Here is a 25254-nt window from a genome sequence, read left to right as displayed (position 1 = left end):
CAAATTATTGTACCCGCAATTAATTTGAGGATTAAACTAATAGTGGCAAGCAGATTTTAACCCTCTATGGGTCCGCGTAACTTTCAGGTCACATTTAAATTTTTTTGATATTTTACTAACAAATAATAGCTTTTTGTTGTCAAGATAACCAATATTTATAGCCTTTGCTAGGCTTTTAAACCTGCAACAACATTTTCATACAAAAGGTGCGAACATTATAGGCCGTTGCCTCTTTAAAGTCACATAATTCATAAATACCAAAAAATTGTTTAAACATAATTTTCTGTTCTTCGTTTGCATATTTAAGCTTATAATAACTGATTTCTTGTTCCAACTAATTTTTTCGGATGTAAAACCAAAATTCGGCCAATAGAGTAGAGAGCCAATAGATTAGTAGAGAGATAAAAATATATTTGGCACTATGTAATTTCTAACAGGAGATATTCTCACTGAAATCTCTGTATAAATTTCAATATGAGCATATAAAGTTATATGAAATAGATGTTAGTTTTAATTGCTTATTCATAATAATAACAATAAGAATAAAAAGTTATTATTATACCCGTTTTAAGGATTTTTTCGTGATTTTCATGATTTTTTCACACAATCTAGTTTATGATGAAGATATTTTCTTAAGAACAATACAACGATTACAAAAGTCCACAAAATAGAAAATGTTGTCTGTATTGGGTGTGCGGCATATGTTTTCCAATGTAGTGTTTAACACAGAATACGAATCTAAAGTCAATCTTGGGGGTCAAATGGCAAAAAATCGAGAAAAAAGACTAAACATTCGATCTAATAATTCTTCTGCATGATACTTAAAATATTATAATTTTTGTCGTTTCCTGACTCTTTTTACCTTAAATGACTACTCAAATGATCTATTAAGTTTTGTATTTAGATTACAGTACTAATATGAAAGCACATTTTCAAATATTCGATTGCAAATATGTTTGCAGATTGCCCAGGAGCAATGGAGTGTAAATGTGTTTACAAATTACAGCTGAATTATACAAAAAACATACTAGATCATTCAATTTAAACTCAATAGTAAAAGGTGAATAGGACCACGAAACTACAGAAAATATAAGATTTTAATAATATTGGAGAAGAACTTCTAGATCAGAGATTTTGTCGTATTTTTTTTTAACTTTTTGTCATTTGACCCTCAATTTTGACTCTAAGTTCAATAAAAACTATATTGGAAAACATATGCCGCACACCCTATACCGACATCTTTTTTGTGAACCTGTAGCGTTATATATAAAACAATTTGTAGTGCCAATCACAAACTATTTTTCTTCCATGATTAAGTTTTTCTTGCTATGTTTATAAACATAGCAAATCTCAGTTTAACTCAAAATGATTTCGAGATAAATTTAGGTAATCCACTCTCATTTCTTAAATCCATTAATCTTTCTCAGTCTCAAGAATCGCAATCCCAAGTGGACTCCAGCAGCAGCAACGCCAGCGGCAGTCAAAGCGACGAAGACAGCCAAGAAGATGAAGAGATCGCCGAAGAAATCAACGCCATGCCCGAACATGTGATGCACGCACAACAAGTGGCCGCTTTCGCGCGCAACTTGCCCATTCAGGCCGTACGTATTCCCATGCCCATGGTACAACAGGCACCACCAGAGAACATGGAATCCGAACGCCCACATTGTAAGTAGATAAGGGATGGAAATAAATTGAAATTAAGTGTAATGGCATTTTGCCTGAAAGCAATTTTCATGAACTTTCCTATATGTGTAATAGTTGACTTATTTAACTGGCAATGAGATTTATGGTCCAATTCTGCCGTAAAATAGATCAATGTTAGTTAGTACTGAATACTGTCAAAATGCCTTATATTTGCTGTGTGATCAGGCGTTTTGCACATAAAATGCAACTTCACTCATATGTTATTAATGCACACCACATATATGCACTTATGATAACAACTTTTTTTTTACATTTGTGAGTTTTCTAGGTTAGATTTTCTATCTAAAACGCCTGATTGCACAGCAACCACATGTATATTGTCAGTATTTTGTATGAAAACTGCTACCATAGCGTTGCCATAACATTGGTTTATTTTACGGCAGAATCGGCTCCTTAGTTATTTAAATAAAAAATTTAACTGTTTATTTTGAGATAAAAGTTTTCGCTTTTGGTAAAAAAAGCGTTTTCCAATAAATATCTTTCTAACACATTTATAATATATGTATTATATTAATTGTAGAGCACAAACCTATGCGCTTGTATGTCCTAAAATTGCAACCAATTATTCCAAATTTAAATAACGTTATATAAATCAACCAATTTCGTAGGATTGTTTAGTGCATGAACTTCAACGCCATGTTAAATTTCATTAAAAACACATTTAAAAAAAAACTTAAAAAAATATTTTCTGAAATATTAAGCATCTGTTTTAAAAAATACTGGCACGATTCATATATCATACACGTAGTACTTGATATTATTTAATCATTTATATTAATGGTAACATTTTTTACCCAACCAGAAAAGTTTTGAAGACTGCTCGGTCGGTGACATAGATATAAAGAGAGGTCTATTCAGATATTCATTAGGTAATTTCTGCAAAAAATGCACAAATCCTTAAACTTGAGATAGCTACATTGCTTCAAAAACGGTTACAAAAAGGCATTTTTCTCTAATTCCGATGCAACGGTTTGTCCAATCGTCAACGCAAAGTTAATTTATTTCAATGGTTTTAAATTGGTTAAATTCAAATGTTGACTTATCACATCATAAAAGCGGCTTTGTCACATATTTTGACCATTATATATTTTAAAACTTTGATGATTTTTTAAAATTGAACGACATGCCGTAGCGCTATAATATTGTCAATCGTCAACGCAAACTGAAAAGAGGCTCCTCATTATCAAATTTATTTCAATGGTTTCAAATTGGCTAAATTCAAATTTTAACTTATCCCATAACAAAGGCAGCTTTTGTAACAAATTTTAACCATCATCATTTTTAAAACTTTGATGAATTTTTAAAATTAAACGACGTGTCGTAGGACTGTAATATTGCAGTATGTTCTTTAGGACCATGATATCCATAAAAAAATTTAATCAAAAAAAATTTCAACCCTTAATTACAAGAAAATCGGTCAAGCCGAAATTAGAAATGGATTTGGAAATAGTAAAATATTAAGTGAGCAGTTTTCAAAACTTCTCTGGTTATGTGAAAAATGTTACTATTAATAAAAATAATTAAATAATATTATGGACTACGTATATAATATACAGTTGGAAATTGTTTTTAAATATCTAAGTCTCAATTTCGATTGATCAAATCAATTATTACGTATTTCGGGATGTTAATGCAACTTGCCTTGAGGCAGAACGCCACTTCGAACTAGTTCAAATTTGGTCCCAATCGCTTCAGAATAATTGTAAAGAATTGAAACGTCGAGAAAACATAAAATTATCAAATAGGATATTTTAGCGAAAACAAACTTCTCCTTCAGGAAGTTAAAAAATAAGCGTCACATATACAAGGTGCGAACATCAAAGGCACAATTCTGTCTTGAAAAACAAAACAAAAATGTTTAAGTAGAATTTTTTGTTTTGCATTTACATATTTAGGTTTATAATTACTCACTTTTTGTTCCTCTAATTCCACTTTATTAAATTGATACATTTTTTTTATTTTCCTTTTCACAAAGTCTACCTAAATTAACCTAATTCTTCCAATTTTGTCCCACTGTTTACTATCAGATCAGCAATAACCAATAGTTACCCATTTTTCTAAACCATTAATTTGATTTATTACCATAATAATAATTATTTTGTACATCCATAATTTACGGCATTTTTTGTAGATTAATATTTATTTCTTGATATGATTATTTACCCATGTTCTATTTTTTAGTCGTCCAACCAAGATCTGTGCGCAGCATCAAGGAGAATCCCCTTCGCCGCGAAAAACGCGTCAAGAGATGCGCCTGCAACTGCGAATGTTAAACAAAAACCCCAAGAAATTATTTACGAAAGCATTGATAAAATCACCGCTAAACGGAAATAATTTTTAATTCAATAAAAAATATTTTGTTAAAACATATTCGGATATTAACAACATGTTTATTTCTTTAATTTTAAAGTAATGCAGTTATTAATTGTATAAATAAAGTTAGAGATTTTTATTAAAGAATGACGAAAAGTTTAGATCAAAGTCTTGTATATATGTTCTTTTAAAACTGTTACACGTACTTAAATATTTATATAATATTTCTCTACGATGTTTAATAAAAAAAATTGATTGTTTTGAACTTGAAATGTAGATTTGGAATATCTGCACGACTGTTATTAATTTTAAAAGTTCAAAGATTGTTTATTCAATAAGGAGCATATTAAATATCATATTGTTAAATTTTATATATTGATCTATTGTAATCTATCTCTGTGATTAACATTTACCAATTAAAATTGGAGTACTAATTTTGACAATATCATTCCCATGTCTTGTGATAGATTTTTAAATGAACTAAAAATTGTGTATATTTTATTATTAATAATAAAACAAAATTTTTGAAAAATTTAAATGGTGTTTATTAGGGTTTGTCGGCTTTCAAAAACCGGTTTCTGGCGAAAATTATGGAATTCGAAAACCGGTTTTTTAGTGAAAAAAGTCGGTTTTCACTGGATAAATGGAAAATGACAAATATAGCCAAATATAAAAGATAGATGAAAGCGTTTTGACTTCAATGGTTCCCAGAAAGGTTTTGTAATTTGTATATATTAATTTAGATTTTTATACCAGTGTATATACTAATTTAAATCTATGTGACTTCTTCTTGAAGAAGTAACTTCCTCTACTCAAACTTAAAAAAAAGTTTTTAGTCCTAGAAGCCATAAATAAAAGAACAAAAAACTTAGAATTATTATATCAGGCTTTAAAAACAATTAAGCTTAATTCGATCGCAAGTATGAGAGTATTTTCTATTACAGGAAATTTTGTGAGTAAAGAAAGGACACATCTAAGTAACAATTCGATAGAAGTTTTCAGTTTTTTTTCATATTTTAAATCATATTTTATTAAACAAGAAAATAATTAGAACGTTTAAAATTAATTAATTAAAATTACTCGGAATAGAAAATACCCGAACCTTTGTTAGCTTAGTTGTTTTTAAAAGTAAAATTGATATTAACAAGAATGTATCAACGTGTATCTAATTTTTTTTTAATTTAATGAATGTTTTTTTTTGAAAATGTAATATTTTTATTTATTCGAAAACTTTCCTTTCACCATCATAAAAATATTTTCATTCTTATATGTGAAAATGATGCATGAATAACGAATAATTATTTTCAAAGATATTTAATCAAGGTAAACTATTATTTTTAGTTCTACTAATTAAAATTAAAATAATTTTGTTTACTATCCATAAAATTGAACAATAACTTCAAACAAATACTGCTCTAAATCGCACTAAATTTGCGGATAAATTACAGAACAGTCGAGCAAAAATTTTTTTATATAATATTCGAAAACCGGCTGAAACCTGTTTTTTAGTAAAATTAAAATTTGAAAACCGGTTTTCTGAAATATCGGTTTTTGTATAAACCTTAGTGTTTATACATATAAAAATGTGGACATCCAAACCTCGCTTTTAAAATAAAGTCAAAGTTTTCCTAATAATATGTTAATTTGAATCGAGTTTCAAAATTAAACAAAACATTGAGTGCATTGACATTTATAGAACTCTAAAACAATATCCGTAAACGATACAGTATCAAAATATTTTAATATAAAATAAAAATATTTATCAAATTCACAATCGTGATTTTTCAAACACGTTTATATTATATTCACAATTGTAGAAATAGTAACTAATAATATTTTCAGTTAATTAATTTCTAAAGTTATGTCATTCAATATATTGTTTTTAAAACAATTCTCTGATCCAAGTGCAAGTATTATTAAGAATTCATATACCGTTTAAAAGCTGACCATGCTCGACATACGATAACCGCGTAACGTTGCTGACGTTTGAAAAAATATGTTTGAAATTCTATGACGCTAAGTTTATCAAAATCAATCTTTTTTAGTTAAATTATCTTTGCTACTATTTACAAAATTTCTGCATTTATTTATATTACCATGAGCAAGAAAAAACTGGTTTCGCAACAGACTTCGTCGTCGCTTATGAAGCAGCAGCATGGGAAAATGCAGCAAGATTTGAGACCTGTAGATGAGGCATTGCTGCAAGCTGTGGAGCAATCCGATATTGAAATGATGAAGAAATGTTTAGCACATGGGGCTAATGTTAATGTTTCCAAAGATGACAAGGTATTAATTAATATTTGAATTTATTAAAAAATAATAAGAATAAAAATAAGAATGTATTATTTGAAATCAATAGACCTAATAATTTTCATTTAAATGACAAAAATTGATAATACTTTCCTAATTAGAAATCTATCAGGATCTGTTAAAATTGGTCAGTGTTTATAGAAATTCGTCTGGATCTCTAGAAATTTGTCTAGATTTAAAGAAATTTGTATCTCTAGAAATATGTCTGAATCTCTAGAAATATGTCTGAATCTCTAGAAATATGTCTGAATCTCTAGAAATATGTCTGAATCTCTAGAAATATGTCTGAATCTCTAGAAATATGTCTGAATCTGTAGAAATTTGTCTGGATCTCCAGAAATTTATCTAGATTTAAAGAAATTTGTCTGGATCTCTAGAAATCTGTATAGATTTGAAGAAATTTGTCTGGATCTCTAGAAATTTGTCTGGATCTCTAGAAATTTGTCTGGATCTCTAGAAATTTGTCTGGATCTCTAGAAATTTGTCTGGATCTCTAGAAATTTGTCTGAATCTCTAGAAACTTGTTTAGATTTAAAGAAATTTGTCTGGATCTCTAAAAACTTGTCTAGATTTAAAAAAATTTGTCTGGATCTCTAGAATTGGTCTAGTTTTAAAGATACTAGTCTGGATCTCTAGAAATTTATCTAGATTTAAAGAAATTTGTTTGGATCTGCATTAAGGGTAGTAGCTTATAAACTAAGAGATTCAAATACATTTCAAACTGCTTTGAAGAGTAATTAAAACTTAAAAGTCCAATTATCAGTTGTGCTGATTTGACTTAATATTATGCCGGTTCTACAGATGGAAACTCTAAACAGTTGTATCATCTCTACGTGATAAATTTTATTATTGCTATTTGTGTAATAAGGCAAGTAATTATTGATGCAGTAATGCCAGATGAGAGTTATTTTTACTTGGCAGCATAATAAATAATAAATGATAGTCCGCCCGATGGCAGGCCCATGGTATGAAAGCCATCACAAATCAATGATTTCTTTTTCCTTCCTCGTCTATCATTTCCATTACCACCATCCCCCGCTCTTTTTTACACTTTTTATGCATTTTTTTCGAAACTTCTGCTTCCATGCTTTCTGGTCCTGCGCTTCGGATTTCAGTTTTCTGTATTTTCTCTTCTCACGTAAGCCGCCAATCATAGACATTCTTCTTCTTCCAATTCCTTTCAGTCCTTATATTTTACCTTAGAAAGCACTCTTTTGCAGAACAAGTCGATCCAATTTCTTTTTCATTTCAGGATCGTGCTCAGTAAAGTCCTTTCTTTGCCCACTCTTCTCGGGACTTTTTCATTTGCTATCTTGTCTGTACACTCTATCTTCATTCGACTCCAGCACCACATTCCAAAACTCTCCAGGTAGTGCTTGTTAGCCTTTCTTAAAAGAATTTTGTAATTCGATTAGAACTTGAAAACATATTGCTATCCATATACCAAGTGAAAACCGATGTCAATACTGCTTGACATCAGGCTCCTCATAGTGGGATTAAACCCAAGATTTGATTCAGGTCTAGTCACTCTTGCTATTGTCCCTATTTCTAAAATAATTTGATTTTACTTTGTAAAGTGCCTAAAAGTTATAGATATATAGAATAGTTATGACAAAATCAATGCCAGTTTTATAAAGCTCATGGAGTTAAAGCTGATTTTATTTTAAGTAAGTAATTCTTTGTAAATTTCGCGATGGACTGGAAACTAAACTTGATCTATTTCTTCATCACGTATAAACTTACCAGAATTTCATTTATATCTAGCATAGTGCACAATACTCCTGATACAAGTATTTTCATATTTTAAGGTAACATCTCTTCACATAGCTGCCGAACGAGGCGATGTTGAAGTAATAAAAGAATTACTGAAGCGCCAAAAATTAGATGTAAACTGTCGCACTGCTTACGGCCTCACAGCGCTTTATTTAGCCGCTCAAGTTGGACATGAATCCATATTGCTTCTGCTTTTACGGTAAGAAATGATTTGACTATTTATTTTACCATCATACCCGGATGTCCAATTACAGGATTGGCAATCGGTTTAGACATTCTAAGTACTACCAAATTTTGCTGACGTTCCATAATGAAATCGGCGCAGACATTGAAAAAAATTCTACTGGTTTCAATTATATTTCTTATAACTTTCTTCATCAAGTTGATAACGTGTCTTCTATAGCATTTGAGCTTCAATATTTTTTAAAAAACGGGGCATAACTGATTGGTTCTTTTTTTCAATACAATCTATCATTGTAATAAAAGCTATAACCGAAATAATAACTATAGGGTCGGCCAAATAAATTTTAAAATGCTATAATGCTGAGTGTAGCTTCGGCTATATGGCACATAGCGTCATCCTGTTGAATCCTAAAGTTGTCAATATCTTCCTCTTCAATTTTTGTGAACCAATTTCGTTCAACATGGTCCGATAACGATCGCCATTGACTGCAAAAAATGTTAGATGGCAAACCCATTACTTAAAAAGAATAGAAACTGGAACCAATCGACATAATTATTTCTTCCAGACATGGAGTTAAAATAGACAAAGGCGACCAAATGGGACGCACGCCACTGCATGTTGCAGTTTTTCGGGGCCATGAAAATATAGTACAGTTACTTCTACGGTATGGCGCAGATATAAATGCCAGAGATGCTTTTGGTGACGTGCCTCTGTACTACGCCATTGTGACGAGGCCAAACCCTAAAATTTCGAGATTACTTCTCAAAAGTGGTATGAAAATCAGCTTACTGATCATTATTGAAACCCGTTATTGTGTATCAATTTAGAACGTAAACTATTTCCCAAATTCGTCCTATATTCGGCTAGCTGGATATCAAGCAGTATGATATCAAATTTTCACTTGGTTAAAGATTTCAAATATAATCTTTAGTGAAACGTGATGGTCTTTGTGGGCATTAGTGCAACATATTCGATGACTGCTAGATAAACATATGAAATTTATTCAGTTTACACATATAAGGAGAGTAGATGGCCATTAGTTTGTGCATACTAGATCAAAGTGTACAAACAGCTTATAAACCACGTAGTTCTTATCGTTGATAAAATTATAAAAAATGTTGGATCGTTTATAAATAACAAACGCACACCAGTGGCCATAACGATGCTAGTTATATAAGAGTACTTCTTAAGAATTTATGCGGTTTTGCATAATTTTAATAAAATTAATTTTGCTTACAATTATACCTATTAATTTTTTATTCATGGTTTCAATCATTTCCAGTAGCATTACAGGTAGTACTCTGAAATTTGCAAACTACAACTGTTGAAGTAAATATTTACTTCGTCACATAACGAACAAGTATGTAGGAGGTATCTACGTTCATGCCGATTAAAGGTTACAACTAAACGTAATATAAACGTAACCATCAACAACGTAACAACATTTATTTTATGATACGTTATTTTAACTTTTGTAGTTTATTGGGATATCAAATAAACGTCTTAAGTAGTTTATAGTCGAAAAAATATTAATGGCATATATTTTTCAAAGTTACACAGATAAAATATTTTAAATTAAAATACCTTCTCGAAACTTTATGCATCTGCAATACTTTTATAATAGTTATAAGTGCTTGCTATAAGTTGTAAGTTCGGACACCCTGATATCAAGCAGTAGTGAAATCAGTTCTCAATTGAAAATATCGACCTAATATGTTTTCATGATAAAATATAGCCATTTCGGGCATAGTTATAATTAGGAAGAACAATGTTAGGTTGCCTTTTAATAGCGTTCAGAAGTAAATATATAAAATCACAGTTAGTATAAACAATCATTGGATTGCTTTTTCATAACTCTTGTCAAAAAAAAAATTAAAATATAGAAATGAGAAATGAGCATAGTCCACAACAGCGTATAGAACACCTAGTCCTGATTTGTAATTAATGCACACGTTAACACATGTTAACGCACACATGCACACATGTTTCACTTTGCTCATTTAAAAAGATAAGTATAAAATCAGTGCAAGAATGATAACATTCTAGATTCTCCCCCCGCGAAGTGATGCCTAAGGGGACAAGAGGCAAGGAAAAAGCGGAGGTTTTAGTCGGTATTATACCCAGGCGGTATTGAGAGAAACCGACATACCCAGATAAAAAACCAGCATGGGATGCATAAATGCTTTTCATGCACACATGTATAAAGAAAACTTTTTACATATTTATCAAAAAAAATGTTTTTTATCAAAACTCCGTCATACATATATAACTGATATAATGGCGCTTATTAAAACGTTTTTCTCGAAGTGACTCATGTGGAAGTACTTAGCGTCAGACACATATGACTGACATGGCTATGAACACGTTATTTATTTTATTATATTAATTATTATACATAATATAATTACATTATATAAGTAATAATATATACAGGAGCTGATGCAAACGCAAGAGGTTCGGACAGTATGGGAATTTTACTCGAAGCTGTACTAAATTCTAACCAACCGAATCAAATTAGAATCGTTGAAATGTTAGTAGAAGGCAAGTAGTAAATAAATATAAATTTGCTATTATGTTATAAATATACGTATGTACTTACCTTTGAGTTTTAAAATTTTGATTTGCTTCACTATCATACACTTATAAAACTTAACTGTTTATTAACATGTTAATAAACAACAACTGACACACTAAAAATACATAAAATGAGCCAAATAACAATTACAAAATAAACCAAATGTGTCAAATTTTTGTCAACCATTTGAAGTTGTTTCGCAACTCCTTTTCACCGGCGGTACCAATAATTAATTCAAATTTATGAATAAATTAATTCAAATTTATGAAAAAAAAATTGTATCTCATAATAAAAGTAATCATCAATTAATTTAGCTTTATCTAAAATCAATCAAAATGCTATTTAAAGTTAAAGTAAAATTATTAATATTTCATATACATATCAAAATTTGAATAATCTACATATATTGCCTATATTACACGTATTATATGTATATTGCCTTTCGAATTTCTTATATTTGTAGTCTTTATGTACAATATCCAATGAAAAATTTGACTTACTTTGAACAAAATACGGGAATAATTTTTTTTAATTAATTAAGTTATATATGCAGATAATCAAGTATCAAAAAGTTTTTAAACTACATTTAAACCATCAATTATTAAACTTTGGCGGTAGTTGTAATTCCTGATCGTTGCAAAGAGGCCTTATTGATTCTTCATTATATTTGATAATAAGTACTTAATTTAGAATAAGTCACTTTGCTCGGTCTTTTGCTATATTTTACTGTCTGCTATTATATAAAGACACAATTATACATAAAAGTTGTTACATTCGATAGACCAAGTTTGGGAAAACGTTTGTCTTTTCTAAGAAATACTTCATGTTAATAATTTACTTCATAAATTTGTTTTACAATTCACTTGCATTATAAGTTAATATACAAAATAAATTTTACAGGAGGAGCTGATATCAAAGTGCGTGATCCAATTGGCCAAAGATCTGTTCTTCATATAACAGCTATGACGGGTGATGTGAAAATGGCAGAACGTTTAGTCGAACTGGGTGCTGATGTAAATGCTGTCAACGCTGCTGGAAAAACAGCTCAAGATGTATCGAGAACCCATGAAAATTATGCAGTTTTTTCTTTACTTAATACATTAGCGAATAGATAAATATACAATCATAATAGATATTTTATATATTTTGGAATTGTTACCTCATTCATATTTATAGATAACTTCATATATGTACTCTACTATTACTCTATGTTTCATTATTACAAATGCATAAATTTGAATATAAATGCTGTCCAAAATGCAACAGAAATGAAAGTTCAATATTACGATATTTAATCACATAATTGTTATCGTTTCAATTTGTAATACAAAATCATTAAAGTGAACTGTTGAAAATATGTAGTTTTAATTTAAACATGATTATGAACATAAATTACAAAAGTTTGAGATTATTATTTATACATTACAACTAATATTTGATGAAATTATATTTGATGTTATATATATTCATATTTTACTCATTTAATAATAATTTTACTTTTCGAATATAGCATCTGCAAACATGTTTGTGTAAAGCGAACAAAGAAGTGTGAATGCATTGTAATGAATGTATCAATGATTAATATAACAAGTATATTTATGTTTATAAATACTCAAGTATTACATTTTAAAGAAAAGATCTGCATAGCTCAAACATTTCTTAAAAACGAAAGTAGAGAAAATTGTTTTCGCAAGTGTAACAACGTTTAACAAACATAGCATGTAGATTTTAACCAACAATAAAAATGCAACGTTAAATTTTGTACTTTACATAATGTATTTACAAAATAAACATCATACAGCTATTAACTATGTATTAACATGATCTCTTACTTAAACTGCTAAAATAGCTTTTCATCACAGTGAAATAATATTAATGATTTAACAATATCAGATATACACTTTGGTAAAGTTTCTTTGTAATCCACATAAAGTCTTGATATATATAAGGCAAACTGATGTCACATAGTAAAAGGTCTTATCCATTATTCTTGATATTACACACATTTAATTTTCATGTGGATATGGTAGTTGGAAGAAGCGGCAATCATCCATGTTCACACAATTCATATGTGTTTTCACAGTCATTTGCCCAAAATAGACAATTTCCCATTCCACTGTAGCAAATTAGAAATAGAGCAACCAGGAATATAACACTGCAAATGGTGCATGGTTTTCGTTCTAGAAAGAATCCTATCAAATACAAAACCATGAACATAACATGGCTATGAATCAAGGCTGGATTGACGGGCTTCGGTATGAGCAAGACTGGAATTAGCCATTGCAAACAGTACATGTTGAACGTTTGGTTTTAGAATAACATAACGCGTTTAATGCATGACCTGCTGCTTTATTTTTATACAAAACTACTAAAATTAAATAATACAGAATTTTATAATTTAACACGATTTGACTTACAGAATCGTGGCCGTCAAACTTGTTTCGATGGTTGGTTGCATTGTTTTACTTTGACAGCGCTGACAGTTGACGTTATGTTGGCAACGTGTATCAATTTCACGCGGGTAATATAAAAATAGAAACAACAAATATAAAAGCTAGTGGTACATATCATCGTGCTTTAAGGCAAATTGCTGGAACTTTCCGAACCGTAATTAACATTAGAGGAATCAAAATAATCATTCGACAAAAATTAATCATTGATTAGATATTATAAATACTATAACGTGCATTATTCATATATTATAGACAAACTAGTGGCGCATGGCATCGTGTCTTAAAGCAAATTGATGGAAAATATATTTTAGTTTGATTGGTTATAATCAATTAACAAAAATTAATCATGAATAGATATCACAAATACTTGCACTTGCATCATTCCTCATTCGTATATTATAAACAAAATAAAAGATCTTATAAATCAGACGACGACGACGTTACAAATGTTTAAATAAAATATATTTGAATTAAATCTAATCGAGCGAAATTATTTGAATAATAAAAGGATTTTATATCACATTTTATCATGCAATAAAGTACCTTATCTCATATATTTACTATAGATTTGCCCCGAATATCAATTTTTTTTCGAAAAATATATGCAATAAGTTAATAATTATGAATATTTCTTGTAATATTCAATTATACAAAAACAAAAAGGAACAAAAATATACGCTAACGGGTTAAAACCGATACCGTATGTATTGAATAATTTTGATCGATTTTTTGCATTTTTTGCTCCGTATCTTCAAAACGGTTGGACCTGCCTTTGCCAAAACCTAATCAGCATGTCTCCCAATCGATACAAATCAAATGTTTTTAAATCATTCGAATTGGTTGATCCGTACACCCTAAATGGTGGATGAAAAATAGGTTGTGGATGAAAACACACATACATATATTTTTTTAAAAATGTTCAGAAACCTCTGAAACGTAGAATATGCAGAAAATTTCATTTTAGAAATTTTTGCGATTACTATAATAATATATTGGTCAATTATATACTAATAATATCTTTCTAAATTTTAGATCTGATTCTAAAATTTAGAACCAGGTCTGAAAGTTAGAACCAGGAGTAAAAGTTAGAACCAGGAGTAAAAGTTAGAACCAGGAGTAAAAGTTAGAACCAGGAGTAAAAGTTAGAACCAGATCTAAATGTTAGAACCTGTTGTAACATCTAGAAATTTGGAACCAGATCTGAAAACTTAAAATTAGGACTAAAACTTCTGAAAAGTAGACATTCTCTAAAAGTTTTCTTTTCCGATTTTTTTCCTATGTGATATGTTAATAAATAAAATAAAATTTATAGTAACTTCTCAAAAATTATATGAGTTGATAGCACGTTTGATTGTGATATGCAATTAAAGTAAATCAATTTGACGATGTCAATCAATTTCAGTTGCAACATACTTTACTTTACTAGACTTTATGAACACGAAAGATGGATAATAAATTATATGACCACAAACGTTAGGATTTTTAATTCAAATGGTAAAATCAGTTTGTAATAATGAATCTACTTCATTTGTGCCACTAATTTGCCTAATTTTGACAAATGTCACAATTGACAACTAATTTTTATAATAACGGTAATATAAAATTCGCAATATGCACAGAAAATATTGGATTTTCCACGGTAGATTAGGCCGACGCGATTTTACTAGACCGCGAAAACACAGTTCGGTATGTATAATATAGAGAAATGTTTATTTCAGTCGAATAATTTTTGATTTTATAAAACAGCAACAAATAGTAAGACGAGGAAAGGAATCGTGGAAATCAATATATGAGTTCCTAGGCGAAGGAATTCTTTATTTATTTACTCCTTTTAATTTTTTGGTTTACGCTAACTTTTGGAACTTTAGGCTCGAATTGCGTAAGTAAGAAATATAAAATAAAATAAAATATTATTAGAATTCCTATTTATATTCAAACTCTCATTATTTAAATTTTTATTTTTTTACAATTTTCATATATATTGAATTAGTTCTATATTGTGATGTCTGAAAGCATGATTTCGAATATTTGCTTTAACAAGGTTTGACAACGTCTTTATATTAATAGTTTTCGTAAAATGCATATTATCAGATATAACTTTTCACTATAAATAGGTAATATCTTTTTTATCGGTTTTAAATTAAATTGGCCTTTATTTAGTACATACTAACCACATGATGCCATGATATATTACTAACAAGGAGAACCTGGAGTATGGTCTTACGGAATAATGATGAAACTTTATATGATGATAGAGTTGATACTTAAAACGATTCCCTTGAAATAGTTATAAAAACTAATGAAAATTAATGAAAAACGTTGCACGTTTGCGAGATGAAAAATGTAATATAAAGAAAAACTCAAAGCACAGATATTGGCCTAAAATCCTAAATGTAACTGGGGTTCCCAGGAATAATATAGATGTTATTCGATTTGAAAGCATTATTTATTATGCCATTATTTTATATTGCAATTATGGTAATGAATTTGTTATTTCTGCTGTAGAACCATCAGTCTATCACTACATCGTGATTATGATATTGTTTGGCTTACCATTTTATTATACACAATTATTTATTGGACACTACGGAAATGGGAGTTGTATCCAAATTGCCCGAACTATGTTTCCTATTGCCAAAGGATTAGGATATTGCCTTATTTTTATCTCAACGTGCAGTTGCCTAGCGGTATGTAATACTTCATCTATATATATCAACTAGTTGCTATTGGTATTTTGCCTTGAGGCAAGTTACATGAACTTCCCAATTAGTGTAAATAATCGATAAAAAATGAATTAATTTATGAGTGATTAAAAGTATTCCTTCTGGATTTACAACACAAATTTGAAAACGAACGAACACTTTAATTCGGAGTATTTTCCAAAAGCAAATTTTCAAAAATCAATAATTTTTATAATTGAACCAGTTTTCGTAGGCCTTTAATGGTTTAGTATGTTCATTAAGACCAATTACTCTATCGTTATACCAAATATATCGTCTAATTTTAATTTTAAAAAACCTAAAAAAAAACTACATTTTCTCAAACTTTGATAACTTTTTAAAATTAAATTACTTGTTGTAAGGCCGTAATATTTCAGTAAGTTCTATAAGACCATGATATATATCGCCAAAAAAATTCCATTAAAATTGGCTTAATTTATTTTCAACAGTTAATCACAAGAAAACAGCTCGGTAGATTTTCACCTAAAACTACTGAGTATCATTCCCAACTAATATCTTTCGAACAGTTTTTTATTTTTTATAATCGATTCGGTAGTATGAGCTTAAATGTGGATGAAAAGTTTTACACTTTTTTTCCAAATTACAAAAAAAAACGGCTCGGCCGATCGCTGCACAAAACTGAGAAACAATAATCCTTCTCGGGATACATTAACTGGCTTTTGAATTTCTGAAATCGGTTCAGTCGTTTTTGAAAAAACGTCGATGCAACGTCTAATTTTGACAAATTCCAAAAAACGGTACTAATTTTTGCAAACTTTGACGAATTTTTAGAATTAAACGAGTTGTCGCAGTGCCGTGATATTTTAGTACGATCTATAAGACTATGGTATCTACCATAAAAAAAATTATAAAAATCCATGTTACACATAGATATTGAAGTTGAAAGAATTGTTATAAAATTATTTCTAGAAACAACAAATTTAAGAACAAACAAAGAACATTCTCATGACTTTTACAACTTCTCATACATAAATGTATCAAATGCAATTGATATTGACATTCAATGATAAAAATTATGAATCAGTCAATAACAAACTTATCGTTAGGGTTTTTAGTTATGCAACGTACTGGCCAAATCCAACATTATATATATATATATATATATATATATATATATATATATACATCATATATATATATATATTATATTATATATATATATATATATATTATTTTACATAACTCTGTATATTCTATTTTCAGTAGATCACAACGCTTGTACCGCCAATTTCTTACTATTTTGCCAATGCGATTTTTAGTAACACCCAATGGTTAAATTGTGCACAACCAGGTCGGTACAAATATACTAAATATTTATTCATTAAACATTACATTATTCTACATTTTAAATTAATTCATTAATTTGTAGCTTATTTTAATAAATTTTAGACTCGAAACCTTGTATTGGACCAAGAGAAACCAGATTAACAAATTTGCAACACTTGTCTTCTTACATATTTTATAAGTAACTATATTTGGTTTTAAGTTCGATTTTAATTCTTCTATACTTCTATTTAATTTAATCACAAAGTATGAAATTGAAAAGTTCAAATCAGAAATTATATAATAATAATCCACTTATAAAATTCCAGAAAATTAAATTTTTGGGGCCGCAATGTAGTGTGCCTGTTCATAGTTTGGTTTATAATATTTCTTTTACTGAAGAGAGAAAAAAATCTGTATCGAAAGGTTTGTCAATATTTTATAATTATATACTTTATAAAAATGAATTTTATTTAATTATCTATCATTTTATTTTAGGCAATGCGTATTGTATTAATTGTTCAAATGATTATATTTTTGCTAGTTTTTATTATATTCCTAACCAATTCTGCAGCATGGTCATCAGTAATAAAATTTTTTATGTTTAGTTCGGTTTCATTTATACGACTCGAGGTAAGTCATAAGAAGTTCATAAACTCTTAAATTTAATTTATACCGCCAATTATGTAGTTATAAAATTATATTAATCCGAATTTCATCATGACAACTAAAAAATTGTAGCTTCTATTAAAACTTTTTTCAATGCCACTAAATGCCTAAAACTTTCCTAGAAATTCTAGTAGTTACCAAATTTGGTTTATTGAAAATTAATTTTTAAAATAAATTATTATTATCATCATGCTGATTCATTTCTGTTTGTTATATAATAGATGTAATAAATATATTAAAAGACTACGTTACAACTTGTATCAGACAGTAATAATATCCATTATCACTTGAAAATATTTATCAAAAATATGTTTTACTATGAAAATAAACATTCCCGACAATACAAAATTAAAATATGTTATTTCGTTGTTGATAAACAAAAATTCATTAAATGAAACCGAAGTGTTTATATATGCTGACTTAAGATATTTTAACCGATTAATATAATTTATGAAATCTATTATTTCAATGTTATTTTTTTATGTTTCAGATATGGTTTCAAGCAATTATCCGTACAATAATTATATTGAATATCGCAAATGGAAATTATTTAATCGGGAGCAAATTCAAAGATTATGAGGTATTGCGCGGAGGTGCGGTTATGCTAAATTTTGTGGTAATGTTTCTACTTAAACTCTCGATTGTATAGATAAGGTAACTCTTAATACACATAAAATAATTAGTTTTTGAAGAAGGCAGGTTCAGCAGTTTTAAAGTAATGAAACAATTTCAGAATTTAAAAAAAAACTAATTAAAAAATGATTATTATAGAATTAAATACTTACTTGAACATCATTCACTTGAATCACTTGATAAAACAATTGACTAAACTCGACACAAAATGCAATACTCACTTTATCCATTTATAGCGTTAATGTCACTAATATAAAACAGCCCCGGTTCCTTCGACATACAGACCGCGCCATGACCCGGGTGCTTTGGCGCCCGGGTCTTTGCGCCATCTTATGCCTACAAGAAGCAGTTACAGAATGAACTAAACCTCTCGAGAATTGTTATAATTTTGGCAAGCATAGATCAACAATTCTACATTGTAAAGATAGGAACTTCGGTTAGTAAACAAACCACTTGAAGTTGCATCAAAATATCGATATAGATTTACAATTGCCCTCTGTTGGTGGATTTGATTTTTATTCCCATATTTTATATATTTCTGGAAACATTTTGGCTAAGCAGCCGGTATCTTATAAGAAAATGACGAGGGACGCTAATGTTTTCATGAATAAATATTAAGGAATATGATAAAATTATTAATAACTAACTGTACCTGCGACTTCATTCGCATGGAATTTTCACACTTTTAATATAAAAAATGTACTTCTACAGATTTTTGGTCTAACAATCTGCGCATCATTGATAACAGCCATTGCAATGGACGGATTGCAAGATATGATTAAAGATAGATCAGTTTTGGGTTTGCAAGACACCGAGCTTGATCCTTGCGAAATGTTGTTATTTGTTATTGTACCATTTGTTTTAGGCAGACAAACATTACTCTCGAATTTGAAATTATCAATTTTCATGCTTCTCTTAGGAATAATCGTCATATCGACCTCGGTAACTTGTTAGATAATTATTTATTTATATAGTCTAACTTTCATTTATTACATATTTTTTAAGCTTTACTCGGATAATTTGTTTCTAGAATTTATGCTATGTGTAAAATATTTCTAACTTCTAGAATGTTGACAGGTAGAAAGATTGCATATTTTCAAAGAATGCTTCTTCTTTAAGCACGATCGATTAGCAACTAATAAAAAGTTTTTTAATATGGCCATCTGCACTCTTGGATGCGGGATTTCAATAGCAATATCAGGAAACTATGTAAATATATTATAGTTTTATTTAAAATTAATTACGTGATAGACATAATCATTTGCAAAATTTAATATATTATATTTTTTGCTTCTCTTCATGTGGAAGATACAAATATTTTTTACTTGATACATCTACATGCATCAGAGTTTGCCAAAAATTATACGAAATCAAAAACGCGAAATAAAATTGAAAATTATGCATTAAAGACTAATTTTTCATTTATTTAGTAACAAAAATAATTGAGAATTTGATAATACTAATTAGTAATTAATTATTCAAAATGCTTATATTTTGTATTTTTCAGCAACTGTCGTATTTAATCATCTTCAATTTGGTGATAGCTTCTGTATTCATAACACTAGTGCAGGTTAGTTATAATAATCACTATATTTACCAATTATTTAAAAAAATCAAATTTAATGTTTCTTATTATTTTATTTCTATAAAAATATGAATGACTGACTCAATGTTAGTTTTTTTCAGTCAACTTAACTGCAATTACATTTGCAGGTTTTATTAATATTTTGTGTATATGGATTGCAAAGACTATGTGATGACCATTATTTTATATATAGCGAGTATCCTCTGAGGTTGAAGGTCTTTGGATATTCCTCTATTATTATATGTATCGTAAGTACTACATATAATGAAAAAAAAACATCGATAAAAAGGCTCGTCGATTAAGAAAGGTTTTTGCTCATATTTACTAGTTAAGTACTGGTTGTTGTTGATAATATATAAAAAAAAAATAACTATAGGTACTGTTTATTATGTGAATAAGCTCTTTTTATTAAATATATAAACCAACAAATTTTAAACCGCATAAATCTAGTTATTTCATCAATTTACCGAATGGAAATTTCATTAAATCAATTACGTGAAGTAAAATTAGGGGTATCATAGGCCATTTTCACAGTTTTTACTACCAAGATAGAAGGATAAGACAACGTTGCCATAACAACAATATGTTATCGGCAATGTACGCAGAGTTGGACCTTTCTTACAGTTAAAAATTAAATTTACAATTAAAAATAAAAACAAACATTTTCAAATTTCAAGATTTTCTGGCTATAAAATGAATCTTTGTAAATGGAATTTTTTGAGTATAAAATGCGATAAAAACGAGAATATTCCATTTTAAGAAACTAATATATTAATTACTATGATTGTATACTGATATTTTATTTATTTCACAGGCCTGTTTTGGACACGGTATATTCATAAACAGATATCAGCCTCGGTCTTTGCTATTATCCATAGTATTCATATCACCATTAATTATTGGTACAGTTTATGTATTCTATGATAATTTCAGAAAAAAGGTAAATTATCATGTTTTTATATTTAGAATTTTATAATCGTATTTTTATAATATACTATCAGAATATAGTTTATCAAGTTTGAGGTAGAAAAAAATAATGGACCGATTCTGCCGCATAACAGACCAATGTTATGGCAAGGCTATGTTATAAAGAACTTTCTATACTAATTCGTTCCAAATATTGACAAAAGCCATGTGATTGCTGTACAGTCCAGCGTTTTTCTCAGGTTGTAAGATAGAAAATCTAACCTAGAATCCTCACAAATGTAAAAAAACGATCTTAGATAACATGGTCTTTCTGACCCAGCTTCATAACATACGTGTGACGTTGCAGTTTATGTGTAAAACACCTGAATGCACAGCAAATATATGACATTTTGACAGTATTCAGTATAATTCAGTAGCAAATTATATGCAAGTTGGAGCGTAACATGGCCTTGCCATAACATTGGTCAGTTGTGCAGCAGAATCGGCTAATAAGTCTACAATTTTTACTGCTTTTTCAATGTATTTGATAATATCAAATCAGAAAAATCTGAAAATAATATTGAGATCTTATAACATTAATCTTACAACATGAAGCGAAATTATTTTATCCGATCAAAAAATATGTAAGTTGTATGTTGTATATTTTTTAAGGAAATTAATTACTGAAATGAATAAAAATATCCCACAAGTTGCCAAAAAAAATTACTACATTAAATTCACTTGAATAAACTAGTTTTTAAACTTTTCCATGAAATCGACAAGAGCCTGAAATAATATCTGTTATTATGGATTACGGCTTGCTTATGAACAAATAAATAAAACTAGTTGGTTTGGTATTTAGTCTTGAGGCAAGTTACATGAACTTCCCGATATATTTAAATAATCGACTTAATCAATAAAAAATAAATTAATTTATGAGTCATTAAAAGTATTCCGAGTGGATTTATTGCACATAATTGAAAACGAACGAACACTTTGACTCGAAGTAATTTCTAAAAGCAAATTTTCAAAAATCAATAATTTTTATAATTGAACCAGTTTTCAGGACTTTCATGGTTTATTATGTTCAAGACCAAGTACTCTATCATTATACTAAGTAAATAGTCTAATTTTAATTTTAACAAATGTCAAAAGAGCTACTCATTTTCTCAAACTTTGATGAATTTTTAAAATCAAACTATTTGTCGTAAGGCCGTAATATTTCAGTAAGTTCTATAAGACCATGGTATATATCGCTAAAAAAAATTCCATAAAAATCGGCTCAAATTTTTTTTTCAACAGTTAATTACAAGAAAACGGCTCGGTAGGTTTTCACCTAAAAGTAATCAGTATCATTCCCAACTAATATCTTTCGAACAGTTTTTGATTTTTTAAAATCGGTTTGGTAGGATGAGCTTAAATGTGGATAAAAAGTTTAACACTTTTTTTCAAATTACAAAGAAACGGCTTGGCAGATCGTCGCATAAAACTGACAAACGATAGTCCTCACCGAAATACATCAAATGGCTTTTAAATTTCTGAAATCGGTTCAGGTGCTTCTGAGAAAACGTCGATCAAAAGTCTAATTTTGACAAATGTGAAAAAAACGATACCAATTTTTGCAAACTTTGACGAATTTTTAAAGCTAAACGAGTTGTCGTAGGGCAGTAATATTTTAGTATGACCTAGAAAACTATGGTATCTATCGTCAAAAAAAAATCATAAAAATCGTCGATTTTTTTTTAAAAAAACGTTATTACAAGAAAACGGCTCGGCCGATCTTTACCAAAAACTAATCAGCACGATTCCCAACCAATATCTATCGAATGGTTTTTGAATTTTCAGAATCGATTTAGAATTGCGGGCTAAAACGTGGACGAAAATTTTTTCACTTTTCTGCAATTTACAAAGAAACGGCCCGGCCGATCGCCGCACAAAACTCAGAGACGATAGTCCTCATCGAGATACATCAAATGGCTTTTAAATTCTTGAAATCGGTCCAGCCGTTTTGAAGAAAACATCGATTTACGGCAAAAAATCTGTTCACACACACACACACACACACACACATACTTTTTCCAAATTTGGTCTCATTCGATTCAGAATGGCTTGAAACGTCGAGAAAACATAAAATTAGCGATTCGGATTTTTTGATGAAAACATAAACTTCTCCTTCGGGAAGTTAATAAATAAATAAAATGAAATATGAAAAGCCATAAAAATCATTTCATAATATTTAATTTAAGTTTTAATGTATTATCATTTCTAATATCATAAGATTTAATTTATTTCAGACTTTAACAAAAATATTTATGCCTTCACAATCTTGGGGCCCTCAAAGTGGAGAGACACGAAAAGCAAGAAATAATTTTTCGCCGAAAGAAGGACCCCAAAGTAATTTTTTCACGCTCAGTTGCGATCATGAATGCATATGGGTTGTAAAAGTGAGATTTTGACCAGTTTTAATAATTATACGTATACTATTATTGTATTAGTTATATATGTAATATTTTAATTTAATAGAAAATGCTGAAAACTACTCTTACGAATACTTGGAATATCGTGGACCTAAATATAACATCTGCAACGGATATGCAATCAATTGATTCTAAAGAATTGTTTGATGCGTAAGTATAAACAAATGTATTAATAAATTATTTATTTTATTATATTATTAATTATTATTGTTGTAAATTTAGTGTATCTGAAGTATACTTAGACCAACTGGATGCTGCAAGAAAAGTAAAAAATCGTGGCAATCGAATTAAAATATAAGTTGAAAGTTATTTTATACTGTTATTTATTTTATAAACTATTTATACTATGAATTTTTTCTGCTAATTTGAAAATAAATAAAAAAATAATTTTTGGACATATTTGGAATGTTGAATAATTCTGTACAATGTTTAGTAAATAAATTGATTCCATCCATCCAAAAAAATAATTATATTGAAATAATTTGAAACTAGTGGGGCGCATGGCATTGTGGCTTAAGGCAAATTGCTAGAAGAACTTCCTGTACCAAAAATTTTTTTTAAAAAAGATAAACACTTTTGAAAAAAAAAATACTTTGAAAAAATTAGATTTTTGAGACTATAAATTTTTGACAAAAATTTACTTTAAAAAAAAAGACTTAGAAAAAAAATGTTTTCTTTATTTTGAAATATTTTGGAAATTCTAATTTTTTTTCAAAGCAATAGTACTGCTTTAACTGCATAGAGACGAAATATCGAAGCGAGTAAGCGTCGCGTCGCCGTCTTAACGAATAAACATTGGTACAAAACCCATAGGAAGGTAAACAAAATTTATACTTATTGTTAAAATCTCTATAAAATATCTGATAATTTGTTGTGCATATTTCTAATGATCATTTTTTTGCCAATTGTCATTTTTTTACTAGATCTCCGAAACCGCTAGACCTGCCTTTATGAAAATTTAATCAGTTCTTCATCTTGTCAATATAAGTAAAATATTTTTTGTATTATTAAAATCGGACGCTCCGTTCTAATAAAATCTGAGTTACCGTTTGTGGCACTTTTTGCCCCGTATCTTCGAAACGGCTACATCTGCCTATGCCAAAAACTAACCAGCACGTCTCCTTGACAACAGAAATCGAATGTTTTTTGAATAATTAAAATCGGTTGAACCGTGTTCCCAAAATCGTCGACGAAAATTTGTATCCGTACGCACACACAGACATACACATACATCTATTTTTTCTAAGTTATGCCAAAATGTTCAAAAACCTCTGAAACGTAAAGATACATAAAAAATACGGAAGTTAATAATTAGGTACTTGCAAAAATTGTAATAAATTTAAAGTGATCAATTTATAATTTCTATAGTTCGTATCACGATAATATGTGATATTTCTATATAATCAAGCAAAAGTAAGAAAAGTGTTTAAAAATATTAAAATAAAATAATTTCAAAATAACAGTTAATTCCACATATCGAATATCCATAATATCTGTAAATTATTTATGAAAAATAACTGCAAATTATGATTCGAATAAATATTATTGTCTTAAACTTTTACAGGCTCTATTAATTATAAATATTTTTTCAATATAATATTTATACAGTATACATCACTAAATTTACGATCACATTAATACATTAACTCTATGTATTGAGTATTT

The 25254-nt window shown here is 28.8% G+C and overlaps 3 protein-coding genes across 3 annotated transcripts in view; 2 read left to right on the top strand and 1 right to left on the bottom strand.

Moving 5' to 3' along the window:
- The window catches only part of LOC113387629, a 37731-nt gene extending 33563 nt beyond the window's left edge, over positions 1–4168 (top strand). Inside the window, exons 7-8 of the mRNA XM_026624983.1 lie at positions 1428–1668; positions 3889–4168. Of these exons, the coding sequence (XP_026480768.1) occupies positions 1428–1668; positions 3889–3980 (333 nt within the window). The 3' untranslated portion in view covers positions 3981–4168. The remainder of the gene's footprint in view (positions 1–1427; positions 1669–3888) is intronic.
- Positions 4169–6117: 1949 nt separating this feature from the next.
- LOC113388221 (putative ankyrin repeat protein RF_0381) lies at positions 6118–11977 on the top strand. Its single transcript, XM_026625621.1, has 5 exons — positions 6118–6306; positions 8139–8302; positions 8853–9058; positions 10721–10828; positions 11763–11977. Exons 1-5 carry the CDS (start codon positions 6118–6120, stop codon positions 11975–11977), a joined length of 882 nt encoding a protein of 293 aa, XP_026481406.1.
- Positions 11978–12693: 716 nt separating this feature from the next.
- On the bottom strand, positions 12694–13286 carry LOC113387941 (bladder cancer-associated protein). The gene has a single exon (XM_026625323.1). The coding sequence runs from the start codon at positions 13155–13157 to the stop codon at positions 12909–12911; it is 249 nt and encodes an 82-aa protein (XP_026481108.1). The 5' UTR covers positions 13158–13286; the 3' UTR covers positions 12694–12908.
- Between the last annotated feature and the right edge of the window lie 11968 nt (positions 13287–25254).

The sequence above is a fragment of the Ctenocephalides felis genome, unplaced genomic scaffold (assembly GCF_003426905.1).
Source record: "Ctenocephalides felis isolate EL2017-DRISC unplaced genomic scaffold, ASM342690v1 CF-g0.4_SCAFFOLD_03572, whole genome shotgun sequence".
NCBI lineage: Eukaryota > Metazoa > Arthropoda > Insecta > Siphonaptera > Pulicidae > Ctenocephalides > Ctenocephalides felis.
Note: the sequence above shows the minus strand (reverse complement) of the source record. Positions and strands in the feature narration are given on the sequence as shown.

Bases quoted from the DNA above. Each gene is read 5' to 3' on its own strand.
- LOC113387941 (XM_026625323.1), bottom strand. From the start codon at position 13,157: ATGTACTGTTTGCAATGGCTAATTCCAGTCTTGCTCATACCGAAGCCC.
- LOC113388221 (XM_026625621.1), top strand. From the start codon at position 6,118: ATGAGCAAGAAAAAACTGGTTTCGCAACAGACTTCGTCGTCGCTTATG. The intron at 8,303-8,852 runs GTAAGAAATGAT...TATTTCTTCCAG, and splicing joins ATATTGCTTCTGCTTTTACG to ACATGGAGTTAAAATAGACA. The intron at 10,829-11,762 runs GCAAGTAGTAAA...TAAATTTTACAG, and splicing joins CGTTGAAATGTTAGTAGAAG to GAGGAGCTGATATCAAAGTG.